The following is an 18,295-nucleotide window of genomic DNA, read 5'->3' on the forward strand; positions in this document are numbered from 1 at the left end:
TGCAATTAATGTTTTTCTGACCCACTTGAACACTAGAACAATGAAAAATGACAGAAAATAAAGATCAAGAGGTTAATAACATTAGGGAACCCATGATCATGACCAAAACTTTCCCCCCCACCCCCTCCCCCGAAAAAACCAACCCACCCCTACAGTAAACATATCTGTTACAATCCTTGATAAGATTTCACTAATTGTACATAGGTCTCATTTTTCTTGACTGCGTTCCCTGTACTGCTATATGGTTTAAGTCTTGCAGATTACATAAACGTATCTGTAATATGCATTTGTAGTGTATACTGTAAACTTTTATGTTTAAGAATATTTCAAGTTTATTGAGCCATACAACTACGCAAAACCCTTCTTCTACTAGAAAAAAAGAAAACCCCTCAAAATTCACACCCTTTTCATCCTACTAGTATAATGTTGTACACACAGCAGCATCATTAAAATTCTGAAAACATTTTCACTCAAATAAACCAAGCAGTTAGCTTTTCACTACAAATAAAAGAAACAAATGTGAGTGATTCCTAGTAATTACTGGTTAATCTTTCTTTCATGCTGTTCACCATCAGCACAAGAAAGTCTATATTTGGCAGATACATCTGCCATTTTTGGAAGATGCTGCATTTTGTAATAGTCACCCTGTGAATAATTTTATAGAGCATCAAGTATGGCTGCACATTCAAATAGAAACAAAAGTAATTTTCTTTATTACCATCATTCAGTTACGTAAAGGAGGAAAAAAAAATCTGGCGCTGAAAGATGCCACAATTCTAGCACCTTTTCCACTATACAAATTGTAGAACTAAAATGCATACATAATACACTTAAAACGGACATTAAAATTATGTTGCTTTGTCAGTGAAATGTTCTGTAATAAAGCCATCTTTCCTTCCTCATAATTCATACATTCTAGCATGCAGCCTATTTACAAAAAACATGCTTTTGTACTTATCTTTTTCTTCCAGAATTTTTTTTTAAATGAAAAATTTAAGAATATTGAGTGCAAATGCTCTCCCTACCAGTTACATTTTTACTGCCATAAAATGTATATTATATTGGAACGTCGCTTTTGAATGAAAACCCCAAAGTTATGAACTACTGAAGAACAGCTCTGTTCCAAACAAATTGCCTATATAGATCGCAAGAACATTTCCACTTATTGAAACAGCAGAAAAATACGAATTACAGTGCCCCAGATTTCTTGGCCAACAGATTCCACTAGCAAACGAGCAGGTTTACAGCTTACTTCCTCGCAGCTCAAAAATCTCTCCAATCAGCATGAAACATGGTTCAGCAAGAGAGTCCCTTTTCCCATCCACCTCCTCTCCGTAGTCTGACAGGTCACTATCCTCTTCCGTTTCTTCCTAGGAAGAGAGACACAACATGGGTATGCACTGCAGTTTCCCATCCTTCTTCCAGAATGGATTTAGTTACTGCCATGCTCTCGGGAAGGAGCACAGGCAGCCCTCTCAAGAAAGGGCGTTAGAGCCACCAACTCTGCTGCTGGCAGGATCTGGCAAACAGGAACCTCACCAGGGATTTTGAAAAGGGATTGCACTTCCCACCAGATGAGAGTGGTGTGGACACTCTGCACTGCTGGAGTCATCACCACTGCTAGATCTTCTGCCTGCAACCTTGCCCCAGTAAGCACCTTAATACTGCATAGATCCGCCCAGATTTGCAGGGTCCACTGCCTATATTGCCCTGCCAAGACTAGCTGGATAAGGGAAAGCAGGTTATGTGGGAGCCCTGCACTGCTAGGAAGCAGGTGAGAGCTACAAGGAGGAGATGGCACTCAGAGGTGTTTGTGATTGCAAAGCCTCCTCTGACACAATACCCATGAAGGACGTCCAGGATGGGGAGCTAGCCAGCTGGAGTTGTTTGCAACACACACAGCTAGGAAGAAAGGGGGAGAATCTGGTTATTGCACAGGGAGAAGCAGGTAGCTGGCTCCCCTGGAGAGCAGACAGTGCCTTGCACAGCTGAAGCCACCTAGTGGGATCAGGCACCAGCAAGTAGTCCTTGCAGTAAGCCAGGAACCAAACCCAGCAGCGGAAGATGAACTGGCCACTGCAAAGACAAGCATCATTCCCAGACAGAAACATAATATGGTGATACTTAGTGATACTCAGTGACCTGAGCCTGAGGATACCAAAGCTCAGGAAGGGAGTAGAGTTATTCAGAACAGACTCACAAGAGAAGAATGGATTGAACCACCTCAGTTTTGGTGGTATCATTTGTTCAAGAATGAAGAGCAGACAGCACTTCTGTCTGCTGTCAGAAGTGTCATGAAGATCTGCTTCAGCATCAGGATTACACCACCTACCATTACTCGCAGCAGCCAGCACATCCCTTTGCTTTCCTGGATCTTCCTCTGCCTGCCTATGCTTAGAGATAAGCCGCAGTGAGGACGACCTGACCCCCACTGAGGCTGGTGCAACACACCAGTCTCTGGTTCAGGAATGGTCAGAATGGCGTGCAGACAAATTTTCTTTCTTCAGCCCTGGTTTTCAAAGAAATCCATCACCTCTTCCTTTGCCTTCCTCTCTTCCTTACCATTCTATCATCTAATACCGCTTCCCTGCCCCCATCATCACTTAGTCTGGAAAACCTGCTTCATGGCTCTATTTCTCTTGCGTTATTTTGGTGTCTTTCTTGGCCTTATTCTTACGGTCACAATCTTTCAGTCATCCCTTGCCTGTCATTTGAACCCTGCTATACAGAGAGTATTCTACAGTGTCTCAGCTGTACATCAGTTTGTCTTACTCCTTCCTCATGCTCTCCAAATCCCATCTAAGGCCCATCATAGACTTCGGGTACATTTCCAGTCCCTGAATTTTCTCCAGGCATGGCACTGCATAGTAGTTTATAAATAAATAACTCCAGTGCTGCATATTTCAACCCTTATATATCCTGTACCCTTCACTTCCTGTGTCACATTTGGCATTTTCTCTAGCACTGCTCGAGAAGCTGCTTCTCTCCTCATAAGCAGAAAAACAAAAGAAAAAACCCCACAGCGCTGAAGGGCACTGTAAACGTCCACATAGACTCCCCTGTTTACCGACTTCCACAGCTTGATGAGAAAGCTCTTAAAGCTTTCTGCTAGTGATCAGCTAAGCTGTGACTGAGGGCAAGGAACAAAAAGCCATACCATACTGACAAGAAATGCCACACAAGGAAACCACAAATCATTACCCATCTTACCACACAAGCACACAAATTCACTGATGATGAACAGCGTTTTCTCCAGGGACACAGTCTAGAGCAAACTCCAGTCCTGCTCACTATCTTTCTCTGGTCAACAGGCTTCTTGGCCCTTCGTTATTTTAATTATTCAAGAAGTTACGTTTTATTTAATTTTTCATAGTAGACATCATTCCATATGTTCAATAAGCACTTGGGCAACAGAACAGAAAATAAGCTTACTGAATTTCCAGGTGAGCTTACTGAATTTGTAGTTGAGCCCACAGGGTGCAGTTTGATAAAGACAGATGCAAAGCAATAACTAACCGTGTAAATGCAGGAAATGAAACAATTTATATTGATAAGACTACAGAAAAAGAACCCAGGGCCATACTGCTGTGGAAAAGGCAAGTATGAACTTTTTTTGTATGACATACATACACATATAGATATAATAATAATTGTCATACATGGGAATAGGAAAACCTAGTGGGACCATCATGTAGTCACCACATTTCCAAGAAAAATATGGATAATCTGGTAAGCCCAGAGCAAAACCATAAGAACTAAATAAAACATAACCTAACAAAAACTAGGAGAAGTTGGGGCTGCTCAGTCTAAGAAATAAAAGAATAAAAGACAAAAGAAAAGTAGTAATGCCTAATAACTGAGACGATCCTAACCGACACTGTTATGTGTTTGCCGCAGACAGGAGATTTAGGTTAGACAGTAAGAAAAGGTTTCCAGCCATGAAGATAGCTGAGAACTGGGATACGCTCCCTTGCTTGGCTAGAGAACATCAGTTATCAGAGGTTTAAAAACACGTTAGACAAACACGTGCCAAGAATTTTGCCAGTTGAGTCTGCTTGGAGCAGAAGGGTAAACCCAATGACCTCTCCAAGGTCCCTGCTCTATTTTTCTGCTGTTCAGTGAATCCCCTGTAATTTAAAAAAATGCAATGAGAAGTGTAAATTCTTACACCACAGTGCATTTTCTACCCGGTAACACTTCATAAAACTAAAAGCCCTTCCTCTAGGTATCAACTGTGTTTTTTCCTCTGATTTGGTTTTGGTCTTGAGAGCTAAGAAATATGTTCTAAAGCTAGCCCTGTCCAGGGAGCTGCATATTTAAGAGATCTGAAATTGCTGCAATACCTAATCCTGAAAACAGCACTCAAGAGGTAATATTGTTGCCCTAACACATATTTGAAAAATGTGAGACGTTAAAGGCAAAGAGAGAGCTGTATGAGAACATTCTCTTCCACTAAGTCCAAAATACAAACTAAACTAGGAATTCTTACTTACAAAGTAAGTAACAGCTTTGTAATGTGCAGTTTAACACAACTAACTTCATTAACGACCTTGTACCTTATGATTTAACCCTAGTTTAACTGCTTTAGTAAATTATCCAAAATGCTATCACTGGGCAAGACTGAGCTGAATTAAAGCTCACACTGAAAGACAAGAGTGTCCAAGAAAAGTTAGAGCTGATTGCAGGCCATCTCACAATTCCCCTCCCTCTACTTAATTTTATCATTATTTTTAAACTAGGACAAATATTTGCCATACTGATTCAGAGGGTCTAACAGTTTCCTATACTCTCTCCATCTGTGTTCTGTTGTCCCATCTTATGTTTAAGCTTAGGGAAGGAGGGGAGAGGAGAGGGAAGGTGGATGTGAAGCAGACGGTCTTTGCATTTGCACACTGCCTGGCATAATACAGTCTAGCCAAAATTAAGCTCCTAGTCCCACAATAACAAGTAAGAAATAGTATTAAATGTAAACTGAGTAAGAAGTTATGTTCCGAGTCCTCTGTTGCCATGCTCTCTGGGCATTTTTTGCTCTACTTCCTTCAGTTTTTCAGTACCAGTTGCTTCATTTCTGCTTCATTTCTTTGTTCTCTCTCCTCTCTCATGCACTCTCATTACAAACTCCGTTTCCTTCTCCTGCATTTCCTAACTATCTCCTCCTACACACTCACGTAATACATTATACGTGCAGTCTAGCTTTTTTCTTGAGGATATTTTCCAATTAAATAGTGAAATACAAATAGCTTCATTCTTCATGTTTCTATACTTTTATGCTACTTCTACCTAACAGTCATTTTAGTGAACGTGCTTTTTTTTTTTTTAGAACTGCAGTACTTCTATCAAAGTGTAAAATTAGTTTCTCAAACTGTCTTTATATTTATTACTCTGAAATGAGACATATGCATTCAGCATCTAGGTGCAAACACTGTGCAATTTTGCAAAATGAAAATATACAGAATCTTCTTATTCCTGAGAGATGCAAGACCACCTTTTTGCCTATTAACAGACTAGAACTGTACAAGTTCCTAAAACTCCATTTATCCTGCAGAAGGCCCATCCACTGCAGACAACTACAGCATGTAAGAAAAGAATTATTTCATATAACGTGTAACTAAAAAGGGAATAGAAACAGCTCCTTGGAGGCTGCGTATGTGCAACATGAACCACATACAATAGAGCATCATGGAATTGTGGGCAATTTTAGTCAATGAGCTATTTTAGTCACTAATCTATTCTTCACTGCATTTTGAAAGACAATGGTTTTTTATCCCTTAGTATCAAATTCTCGAACTGGTTTGCCCACATGGGCTCCTGCCTGTATTTGCAAATTCCCTCAGCGAGCCTGTACCATTTGCCAAAATTCTTTGTCAAAATTAGCTTTGCTTCAGAAGTTGTCCAGAAGTTATTAAGGACACACAACTGTTCCCTGCCAAGAGAAGCGTCCTAAGAGAGAATTATTTTTACTTGTCAAAAACCCTCTGAAATACGCATGTCAAAAGCACAAAAAGTGGGAAATTCTGCTATAAAAAATAAACCACCCCACATGGACTGTAATTTGTTTATTTGTGATAGGTTACACATTTGCCTGTATATATCTATCAAAGGGCAGGAAACTTATTGTATTAATAAACACATTTTAAATTCATAGACAGCTCTTATTTCTGACTCTTTGTTCACTTAGAGTAAATTAAAAATGACCTTTGGAAATGCCTTCCCATTTTACCTGCCACTCAAATGCATTACATTAATGGCTCTCCCTGCTTACTTTGGATAAGTAATTAAATTTGCGAAGATTACTTTTCTACCACTTACCTCCTGATGAGAAAACAAATCACCAGGAAGTCGCTCTAGAAATGAGGAGAGTGAAAAAGATGACTTCTTTCCTTGCACATCAATAACTTTGAGGTGCTCTGGGGAAGGGCTCAAGAAGGCGTAAAGTGCTTCACTCTGGCAGAGTCTTTCATCAGAGAGCAATTTCTATGAAAGTAAAATAATGACAGAAACAACACATCAATTAAATATTTCTTGTTAAGGAACAAGATGTGTCAGGCCATCCAATAAAACTGATTAAGACGTGGCTCAGAGGTAGAGCGAGAAAAAAATCCGTATCTCACAAAGATAGTTCAAAGACACTTTAAGAAGCTAGTTCTAAAGCATTAGAACTAGCAAGATTAAAGGTTTTAATCTTACAACTTTCTTTTTAAATAAAAAAAGTTCTAATCTGTAAGAAATTTGTTGTGAAGTGTTGTAGTTAAAAGTGGCAATTACAGGATTCGTTATTTACTATTTCTTAATGAATCAAAGTTTAAATTAACTTACCACTAGAGGAATGTTTACTATCAGCCAAACTCATGTCAACTTCAGGCATTTTAGACAACTTTGACATTTATAGCATCAAACCTTACACCTGACCTATTTGTTCTAGGCTCTCTCTTTAGTCAATAGAGAGACAACATCCACTCCAGAGGCATGATTCAATTCTCCTGTTTAGACATCTGTTGGTTTTGTCTTTGTTTTCTTACCTGCAGAAAGTTATTAAGCTGGTTCTTGGATTTCTCCATGAATTTCTGGTCTATGGATTTGAAGGGCAGCTTGCTGAGGGAAGGCAACTGAACTTTCTTTAATGATGGAAAACACTGTGTATGAGAAAAGAGAGCTCACTTAACATACATGTGCAGAAAAACACAGGTGGTTCAGAACAGAAATAAAAAGACTCCTTTGTACTCTCATCTCCCTTCCACACCCCTCTCAGCACCTTGAAAAACACCTTCCCTTACCCATTACAAGTTGACACATCTAAACCCTTTCCCTTCACACCACCATCATTATCTATCCCTTATCAGACAGCAAGGTTAAAGCACTGTAAAAGGGAACCTTCTCTGGCCCCAAAAGCTGTCTTTTCTAATATCTCCCTGGAAGCCAGAGACAAAAATCTAGTTTTTAAAGCAGGCTCTTGCATGACAGTGCAGAGCATATACCATTTTGACATTGGGTTAGTCCAGTAAAACATCCAATATTAAGCAAAAAAAAAAAAGGTTATAAACAAGTTTTATAAGCATCTGGCAGAGGCCAGAAATATGCAGATAGAAAAACTAGCTCTAAAAGGCTAAAAGCCAAAAGCCTGGCATAAAAACTGGCAATATTAAATTTTTATCTGGTTTTCCTCTCTCCAAGCATCATTCTGACAAGTTTTAGCAATTTGCATCTTCTCCCTCCCCTAACCAAGATTCGTACCTCACTGAGTTTCCGGTGTAGGTTCTGAAACTCACTGAGCTTCCTGGGAACAGTCCAGTTCTTAGTTTCAGCTCCACCAACTTCTTGTAAACTCACCATGACAGAGTAACAGGGCACTTGTTCTCCATTCTCTTCTAAAACCTTGTGAGGAAGAAAACAACAGATAAGGTATACTACTTTGAAAGCAAACAGTGGAACATTTGGGCTGCCAGATGACTGGCTTGCAAATTCAATCGTCATCACTGTCCCGTGCTTCTCTTGCAGTTTGAAGGCTACACATGGAGCAATACCCTTAATGGACTAAACTTTACCCAAAATGCTAAGTCAGTCCTGAATCAGTCCCCCAGCTGGCCACTATTATTGCACTTTACATACAGCTTTGCAATGCTGTCCATCAGCAATCAATCTCCCCAACATGTCGTCTTCAAACAGCTGCGTGTATTATTTCAGGTTTTAAGGTACCTACCATGTAGCTTTCTGATTGCTTAACAATGCTTGATCTCTCCCATCTGCATTTTCCTGACTGTTCTCCCATTATTCCCACCCTTCTTTCCCAGTGCTCGTGCCGAGGCTCACCCACACGCCAAGCACAGCAGCTCTGCAGCTGGGCCCTGTGGCAGCTGGTGCTGTCTCAGAGCGGTTTCTCTGCTCACTTGAGCTATTCTGCACGCACAGAACATGCGGTATCCATGCAATGTTTATTTCCAAGGGGCTCACAACTTTACAAAAATACTAATGAATCAAGCTGTACAACAGCCAGAGGAAGGAGGAGCAATTAACCACACAGTGCAAATGGGAAAACTACAGCAAAGAAGTTAAATGATTTTTCTTGAGACAATGGCAGCAGTGTGACCATATTTATTTCTTAATTTGATGAGCCACACAGAATTTCACCCTTATGTCCTAATGGCAACAGATTTTTGTTCACTTAGTTTAAGGAGACAGCTAAATAGATTATGGAAAGCAAATAAGGGAAATGCATAAGATACATAGCTTTTTTTGGCCAAGCCAAACTCTCAAATGCTTGTTTTAATATACATGCAAGTAACAGAAAGGTAATTATAAAACACCACTCTCACACAATCTTTTTGAGGAAAGTAGGAATTTTTAAGCTTTCTGGGACTTTTTTTTTTTTTAAGGATATTTAACCAATCCAGTTAGGATAAGAATAAACTTTAAAATTCATGTAATTATGACACATTTTCTGAGAAACCTGTAAAGGTCTGACAACACTTAAAGCTAGTGACAGATGATTTGATGAGCGGCTACATCACCACTGTACAAAGACACACAGCTAAAATGTATCTTCATATTTTACAGCTGTTCAGAGCTGTACATGGAGAATATTCCCTGCAATGCACTCCTCCCTCCTAAAGCTGCACAAGGACCACTGGGAAACCCAATCTGAGGCCTAGGTTTCACATCTCTGTAAAAAAAGGTGCAGCAGCACCTGGACAGAATACAGAGCACCAGCTTGAACGTCTGAAAATGTGCCTGGTTCCCAGCACGGCTATTTGGGGAACTGCCTTGCTCCTGCAGAAAGAGATGCTTGAATAGCCTCCAAAACGTAGGTCAGAGGGATCTGGCACAGAGGGACTGGGATCTCCTGGGACAGTCCCTGCCTGTCTACCCCAAGCTAGATTGGATTTGTGTTTGTAGGTGACTCACAAACACCTCCTGGCAGCCACTTTTGAAAACTGGGAGATCAGTGCTGAAAATGCTGATCTGAGTCATGCATATCATTCTCCATTACACATTCATCCCCAGGGCAGGAATTTGCATGTGCGTAGGGTCATCTAAACTGCAATTGTCAGGAGAGAGTCATCCCTCTGGAAGCACATTCTCAAAATGGGAGGACTTAGTACTCCTTCTGCTTTCAAGTTAAGATCCACCTGCAAAATCATTTAAATTCTAATTACTAGATGGAGAGACAACTTCCTTCAAATACCCTCATATAAATATCTGAAAGTCTTCAGGATCTTCTTAAGAAAGCAAAATTTTTTACCAACTTAAGTGCTTGTGCATTTGTTTTTCCAAATTAATGAGTCAACTGGAAAATGCACAGAAAAATGGGATGTTAGGGGGTCTTCTAAACCAGGAGATCTAGTCCTTTGCTGTAACAGGCACCATATCTCATACAACTACTATCATGAATGAATTCAAACTTGTGAAACAGTTTTTTTTTCCAACCCTGTTACACTGAAAGTCTGCTCTAGACCCTCACCCTGGTCACTGGAAGTTTCCTTTCAATTTCCAAACTCATTTTGCATTTGTTCCAACAACACTTCACCCCTCCCTTATGTTTACCCTTACTGATGTGTTTTTATCAACAGCCTTATTCCTCTGAGTCTCCCTTTTGCTAAGCTAAGCAAACAAAAGTGCTTTCACAATCACTTCTCATGGGAGAAGTTCCTCATTCAATCCATTCAATCCCACCCTTCTCAAATGCAACAGCCCAGCACCTGCAGAGCGACTGTAACACTTTCTTGTCTCAAATGGAAACTCCTCTCTTCATGTATTTGAGGGCCACATTTGCATTTTTCACACCTGCAGCCCACTCAAGATGAACTGCACAACTGACAAGCCACCAGTGCTTCCAGCCAAAAGGTGCTCCGACGGGTCGGAGCCAAAGCCCAGAATTCCCACTGAACGCCAAACCTCACATGCCATGCTGTGAGACTTCACCACACTTCTATTATTCCCATCCCAAAAATCATCCATTTCTGAGAACCATCCTAACACTTTTCCAGCTCTGATTCTTCATGAGCATAAACCTAACATTTGTGCTCTGGTTTGGTTTTCCAAGTCCAAAGGTCCTGTGATAGTCTCAGCTCTGATCGTTTCACAGCACTGGTAAGGGCTCTCAGAATTAGCCCCTAGGATGGCATTTCCACAAGTCTCCTCAGCCCTTTCTCAACCCCTTTCCTCAGCTTACACTTGAGTCTTTCAGGTTATTCACTGCTACTTACCTGGCAAGGACAGAATCAGCCCTCAAGAACCCAAAGCAGCTTCAGGCTATTGGGGTTTTTTTGCATTGCCTCAAGACAATGCAAAGATTATTTCAGAATTTACTGTCTACTAACATGCTACAGATAGTCCACAAAGGGTAAAGATTTCTACCTTCTCCCTCTGAGGCACAAAGTCCCAAAGTGGATAGAGAGAGATATGAAGGAGGATGTTGATACACCTACACCCATTAATAAAACCTACAAGGGGCACGCCAGAGGTGAGCACCTCTTACTGGGGTGTGGTAACAGTAAGAAACATTCAATGAAATATTGCAAAAGCAAATGAGGAACAAGTATTATTAAATACTTTCCAGGAGAAGCTATGGCTATTACCTGCAGTAGGTAAAATGTAAACTTAACATTAGCAAAAACTGTAATGATAGTTCAGTAAAGTAACAAGCTACCAAGGAAAGCCGTTGAATCACCTCTTAGAAGCACTAAGGACTGATCCAGACATCCGTCAGGAATGATTAACATTAACAAAAATTTGCCCAGTCATTAAGCCAGTGAAGAACTGTATGACTCACCAGAAACTTCCTTCAGTTAGAGCAGCTCTCTGAAACAGCCCACCCGAGCTGTGCAGCAGTGACATAGGCGCTAACTAGACTGCTGTTAAAAACAAAGTCCCTTACAAGTCCCTTTCAAACATAGAAAGACCATGCAGAAGGTGTATCGGGCACACCGTTGTTTTCCTCAATCCACAGGAAGCTAATTTTCTTAACTTCCACTGAGCATAAACATCCTAAATTCCAATATATTTAAATGAGTAAGACAAGCTATTTTTTCACCTTATTCAAAGCTACAAACTCCATTCCTTATGAAAGTAATAGATTTTTAAAAAGGTGTTATGCTCTGAAACAGTCTTCTTTCTTCAGACAGGAGGAGGCAGAGGAGGCAGAACATCTACTACAATACGAAACGATACAAGCCTAAAACCATTAAAGCAAGTAGAGTAGCTTAGGCTACAAAGCTGTAAGTTTTATACCTGCTGGTATGGGGGGAACATACCTGGCGAAGTGACTCTCAGAATTAGACAAGTTATCATGGGTCCCCTCATTCTGCATGTTCCCGCTGTCTTTTTTCAACCACTACCAACCAGCCAAAACATTGAGTCTCCAAAGACAGTTTTATCAGAAGTATCAGTTACCAAAAGACACCTGTAGATTATACCATTTACATGGATTTTTTTCCTTGTATTTCACACACACATAGCTCGTGCATTTATATCACTCAAAACTATAAAGACTGAAAGATTCAAGCTAAGAGAGTACAAACAACAGTTTGGACACATAGTTTTTTCCCAAGTCTTAAGTAATTCTAGTTATTTATGCATTATCTATTAACTGGCTTAGTAAACCAGTTTAAAAGACTGATGACAGGCTATTATACTTTCAGCTCAAATTCTATAGCAAAATTTACTTTTACTAAGCTTTTCTGCAAAACAATAGGGCCACCAAGTTTTTCTCTCTCTAAAAATCAGAGCTACATGCTAGCACTAGCAACAGAGTATTTTGCAGATAGGAAGACAATGTCACCTACTCATCGCCCCTGAAATCATCAACTGCAGCCAGAACATTCCCAAGCAATTAATTGACATGGGTAACTACAACATTAATGTTTTCTCCAGCATACCCTTTGAAGCACAGAGCTGCAAACAGCACAATTAATGCAAACCTACATTCAATTTTCTATTCCAGTACTATTTATAAGTTATAGTTAAGGCAGCAAGCAATTAGAAGCCTCTCCCAACCTCCCTCTCGTTTAGCCGAATCACCTTCTCATCTGGCAATCTGGGAGACGCTGGGCAGTTCTGTATGGTGCCCCCTACCAGAAAGCTGCCGTCCTGCAGTTTTGCTGCACACGGTATTGCTGTTTTAAAAAAACCAGACTTCAAAAGCTACAGAGAACTCTTAAAGACAACTTAAGAGCTTCACTGTTCTCAACTGTGTCACCTGCAAACAGCATTAAAACAAAAAAAACCCCCAGACATTTAGACATTGAGAATTTGGTCTTTAAAATGGCACCTTAAGTTTTTAACCTGTTGGATTTTTTTCTTCTATTACAGACAAGGAATTTAACTGTTGACAGACCTATCAATACTCTGCAAGACCACAAGGCACAACCAAATAAACTCAACAGCACATAATTTTTTCTTCCAAGAAAAATTACCTCAAGGAAACTACTTATACTTATTTAAGGAACATTTTCTTAATAGCACAGGAAGGCAAGCCAGTAGAGATCCAATTAATCTTTAATTCTCTGAAGTGATACTCTCAAGAAGATTGCTTATGTACGGTGTGAGCCTACAGTTACTACATAACAAGCATTTATTGGGTTCCTTTCATGGCACGTGTTAATAGAAAGCCATGAGATGGTAATACTTTTTGTTTCCATTACAATTTTTTTTACAGTCGTTCACAATTGTCTGCCTACGCCCAAACGGAAGAGCAGAACAAGACAAAAAAAAAAAAAAAAAAAGAAAAATTTAACTTCTCCTTCAACTTACTCACAGATTCAAAGCACTTTCTTTCTGGGTATTCTAGTCCCTTGAAACTGTACTGCCATTAAGTATAATAATACAAAACACAAAAAATATAAGTACTGCATCTTTGAGACATAGCAGAGACACAACTGCACCCAAGTGTGATAGCATAGTAATATAACAAGAGACAGTTCTCATGAAAAACAACACCCCTAAGATAGCAAATTACTTTACCCAATGCTAAAACCAGTTCACATACATGCAGATATTTTTCTAACTCCATTACAACAGTGTCCAAGGACTAGAAATTTTGTATATGTATCGTAGTAGTAACTGGGGAAACAGAGGAGTTCAGAAGAAGTTAGGGTCTCCTCCCCCACCCAAATAAGTATGAAATATACACAGTGTACACGAAGGTATAAGGAAAGTATATACAGGTTTTTATTCTTCTCTTCATGCAAGTTTGAACTGACCCAGACGATAAAAGCCATAAAAAACCCATACCTCGCCTGAGACAATGAAGGCTTTCCACATGCCAAGATTCTCACACCACCAGTCCGTTCTTGCAATGTGCAGCTGAAGGTCATTATGCTCTCTCTCCATCAGAGTAATTTCATCCTTCAGCTTAGAAACAATCTGCAGAGGAAAGTTTATTGATTACAATTGGTAAGAAAAAGCTTGTGTAACACGCCTAATTGTGTCTTTAGGGACACTATTCAGAAAGGAGAAAAGGTACAAAAGCAGGGATAGAAAGAACAATTCACGGGGTGGGGGGGAAATCGAGAGAGAATCTATGATGCCTCTTATAAACCTGTAGAATACACAGTAATCTTAAAGGTCAACCCCGATACTAAAATAAAAAACAAGTTAGAAGGACATGCTACTAGCACACTATCAGCATAAAAGGCACTTTAGGTAGGATTATATATTATACATATATATTACATGTTTTATACAAACTTGAAATTGCAATTACTGAAATATGCATTACTGAAGACATCCTCCTTACCATTTTCAGATATACATGATGCAACCAAAGAACCTGGGAACAGATTTCATTTATAGGAACTTAGCTATGTTAACAATCACTCAGGAAGTTACCACTTAATTCATGTTAGATTTGGAAAGGGAAGGATTTATTTTTGTGGAAAGCACACATTTAAAAAGATGTTCTCATCAAGCCATAGCTCACTGCCTGTATCTCATCGCATCAGCAAAAAAAAAAAGTAACCATACATACTACCAGGAGACAGTATGACAAGAACAGGTGGAAGTATACATAAGATGTGACATTAGAAACACAGCAAAAGCATCTGACTTTTTTTTTTTTTAAATATGATATAACACATAGTCAAATTTACGAGTCTTAGTTGTACAACTTGCACCACAAGTGGTACATTCTACAAAGCTACAGTGATTCTGTCTTTTTCAGAATTTTTGTCTCATATAAGATGTGAAATATTATCTACACGACAGCTATATAACAACCTTCTAGCATATACCTAACCTTCAGAATAATTTTGTATTTTATTTACTATCAACATACAGATTGCTCTGCAGTCACCTTACATAGACTCGACTCCTATAAGTGGCATCTAGGAACAATTGATTAATACAGAAAACTGGTAAGGTTTCATCACAAGTAAATAGCTGCTACACTTATAAAATAAATACTGAGACTTTATAACAATACTGGATCCATTTTATTATTCTGTTTCAAAGATGTATATATTTTGAAAGACAAAGAATATTTTAGGAGAAAAAAAATACAGGGAACACCACACTACTTTAGAAGGGGTACAATCCCCATCTCCCCAAGAGCTTAAGTACAGAACAAATATAGCTATTATTTCTCAAGAATGCAAAGGGAACGTATAAGTGATACATCCATGTGAATGCAACAATATATAAAGGTTTAGTTATACAGTATTTTTCACATTAAAGAAAAAAAAATTAAAACTATAATGCTAGAGAAACAAATGGTATGGCCTAACTCACGCATACACAAGCACACCCACTTTTGTTTAGTACTTCTGTTGTACTTCTAACTCTTTTTACCCATGGTGCAAATTTTAACTTAAAACCTAGCTGGTTATAAGAGCACCTCTTACAATTTCTCAAAGTGAGTTTTATGTTCACTCCTGGTAGAGGTCCACTGGAAATACGAAAGATCTGAACAAGTTAACATAAAAACCCTCCAGCTTCCACGTAATTCCTGATAGAGATGGAGGCATTTTTCCGTTCAGTAAAGTCCCATTCAATTTCAATAATTGTGTCACACAGTTTTGTTTGAAAACAAGGCTTAGCAAGCACTAGAAAGTGCTCTGGGTGGGGAATGTTAAGGTTTTGCTTTGCTACTGAGGACAACAAGATTGAACTCTTAGAAAGAATGTGGTCCCTACACATTTACATTGCCCGAGACTGCTTGTCATCTTTTCATGTCATCTTTGCTACTCTTTATATTCCACAAAAAGAACTGAAATAAGACTTCTCCCTATAGAGCATTTTCTCTTATAACTAGCAGCATTCCACATGCAACTCAAATGAGCACTTTTCTTCCTGAGTTGCACGGTGCTAGAATCCATTTAAAGATGTCTTGTATCGGTCTCACAGCAAAGGCTTTTCAAAAAGAGAAAACAATGCAGGAACAGCTTGAGGTTAAAAAATTTAATACAAAATGTGCGTGACATTCCCCTTCATATGGCACAAAACTATGGAATTTTTAGAAACCTTTTTTACTTCATATGATCAAGAACCAAATTTTTACCTGCCACGTACAGAGGAGAAAAAAGTCCCTGTGACAAGGTGCTCTCACACTGTCAACCCAACTGTCCATTTAAAAGCTCCACAGGTAAATGCTACTGCAGTAATACAGGCATTAAAAAAAAAAAGGGACACAGCTGTGCTCTTAGCACTCCAAACAGTAGTGGTTGGATGACAAATAAAAGGTATCTTCTGCCAGCTGAGGCCACACACACAGCAGAGCAGCTGTGAGCAGGACACCCCAGAATAGCTGCGGACACATTTCCAGTTGTCTGCAGCAACCTCTGGCAGAAGGGGGATGTGGAAGGCACAGAGGGAATGAAGGCCGCAAACGCTACTGTCCACATCTTTCTCTTAGAGGTAGCTATCCCCAGAGCTGGGGCAGCAGAGAATGAGCGGGGTGTCAACTTCTAGTGAGACCAGCATGTTAGCACTCACCCTGAGTGAAGGAACAAATGTACAAAGAACCCAGGTCCTGAGCAATGACTAATGCCCAGGTACATTCTTGCCATCCCTAGCAGGAGGCCATTTCAGGGAGATGCCTTGACTACTTGTTTGTCTCACCCACCGTTCACCATTTGCAACCAATCTCATTACACCTGAAAAGCTTGGCCCAGCTGCATCTGAACAACAGTCCTGTAATACCATCCTCAGTAGCAATGCAAATGAGTTGGCCTAAGCCAAATGCAAATCACTTGCTTCTGCCTGAACGTGTTCTTAGATTAACTGTTGCGCTTTGCAAAGAGAAAAAGAAATTTTTTTTTTTTTAACCCAAGCCCAGACACCCGAAGTTTCATATCCCTCAGAATTTTTAGTCTGATGAAACTGTGCCCTGCAGATTTCTCCTAGCTCCTTACAAAGGAAATCAGCCACTTTTATAGGTTTGGGGTTCCCTCCCCCCCCTTTTATTTAGCAAGCCAGTCACAACTGTAGAGATTATGAAATTGTGCTGTGCTATTTCAAAGCCAGCAGAGGGAGCAGAAGTTAACTAGCACATCCCTCCGCTGCAGTGCTGCACACGCAGCAGGGACAGGAAACCAGCTGCCACAAAGAATTACACAGATATAGGTGGGTAGAGATGTAAGGAGGAAATACTATTTGCCACTGACAAAGCAGCAAGACCACTGGAGGAGAGGTCTTATTCTATGACAAACAAAGCAATATAAATCATATTTGCAATTTTAGTTACAATAGCTTAAAAAAAATGGAAAAAATAAACAAATAAAACTAAGCTCTGATTTCACTTTCTGTAACAGGCTGATTGAAATAGCAATCTGACCTGTCCAGAGTCTGAGATGACTGGATATTACACAAACACACACATAATATTAAAAAAAAAAAAAAAGAAAGGGACTGAAGACACTAAAGGTACTTACCTTTTTGTCGGGTTTTGGTGAATTACATATGGAATTTAGAGCCTGTTTCTTATACTCAAGCTTGTCATTTAGCTGGCGAAGTTTATTTACAGCATAACTGGCCTGTTCATTAATTCTTGGGCTGCATTCTTCAGTAGCTTCTTCACAACCTTGGCTCTAGAAATAGAGGATGGGAGTAATTGCATCATTAATATGAAAAAGGAGACAGTTATTGCTTGCTCTTTAAGCATTTTATGTCTAAGAACACTTATTTCTTAACATAGGCGAAATGTAAGTATAACAGATTCTAACAGATATTCCAACCATCAGATCCAACATGAAACGTAAGTCTGTTAAAAACCAAACCAAAACAAAAAAAACTAACAGACAAAGCCTCATTACCATTTATACTACAGCTCTTCAGCAACTCTTGTCAACTGTGTAAAATGACCTTCAAGCCAAGGCTTTAGTGTAAATGAGAGGAAGAATCAAAGTTTATTTTAAAAGCAACAACAGCTTGGTAGTCATGATCAGTATTCCGAGCCAGATAGAAAAGCAAATACGTAGCTTTGAGCTGAAAGGTAACGGCGTGGTGGTGGGGGACACACACAGGACAAAACCAAAAAACTCACAGTTCTAACAAACAGTCCTGCCTCCCACAAAGCTTCACAAAACAGATTTATCAGCCTGCAGAACAATCTAAACCAAGTCCCTTCTCTTCATAAACAGATTTTACTGCTGTTTTTAGAAGTGTTAATAAAAATGTGTTAAAAGCACATAAGCATTACCATAAACTCATAAGTCATTTTCTTATATTCATTCAGACAAACCAATAGCTTTTTCCATCTTGTGTACTACAGGCATGCAAAAAACCAGAAACCTTCACACCTTTCAGTGACACTCTCTTTAATATCTTTTGGCATTTGCCTCAGCCTCCCCTTTTTTGCTGTACTTGA

General features: G+C 39.5%; 1 protein-coding gene across 1 annotated transcript; it reads right to left on the reverse strand.

The window, feature by feature from the left end:
• Window positions 1-6: 6 nt before the first annotated feature.
• SNX25 (sorting nexin 25) lies at window positions 7-17,516 on the reverse strand (the record flags this gene model as incomplete). The annotated part of the gene is made up of 7 exons (XM_009579507.1): window positions 7-32; window positions 1,253-1,370; window positions 6,310-6,474; window positions 7,020-7,133; window positions 7,732-7,872; window positions 13,726-13,857; window positions 17,361-17,516. Coding segments are annotated over 7 exons (852 nt in total), but the record flags the coding sequence as incomplete, so codon positions are not given.
• Between the last annotated feature and the right edge of the window lie 779 nt (window positions 17,517-18,295).

The sequence above is a fragment of the Fulmarus glacialis genome, unplaced genomic scaffold (genome assembly GCF_000690835.1).
Source record: "Fulmarus glacialis isolate BGI_N327 unplaced genomic scaffold, ASM69083v1 Scaffold43256, whole genome shotgun sequence".
Classification (NCBI taxonomy): domain Eukaryota; kingdom Metazoa; phylum Chordata; class Aves; order Procellariiformes; family Procellariidae; genus Fulmarus; species Fulmarus glacialis.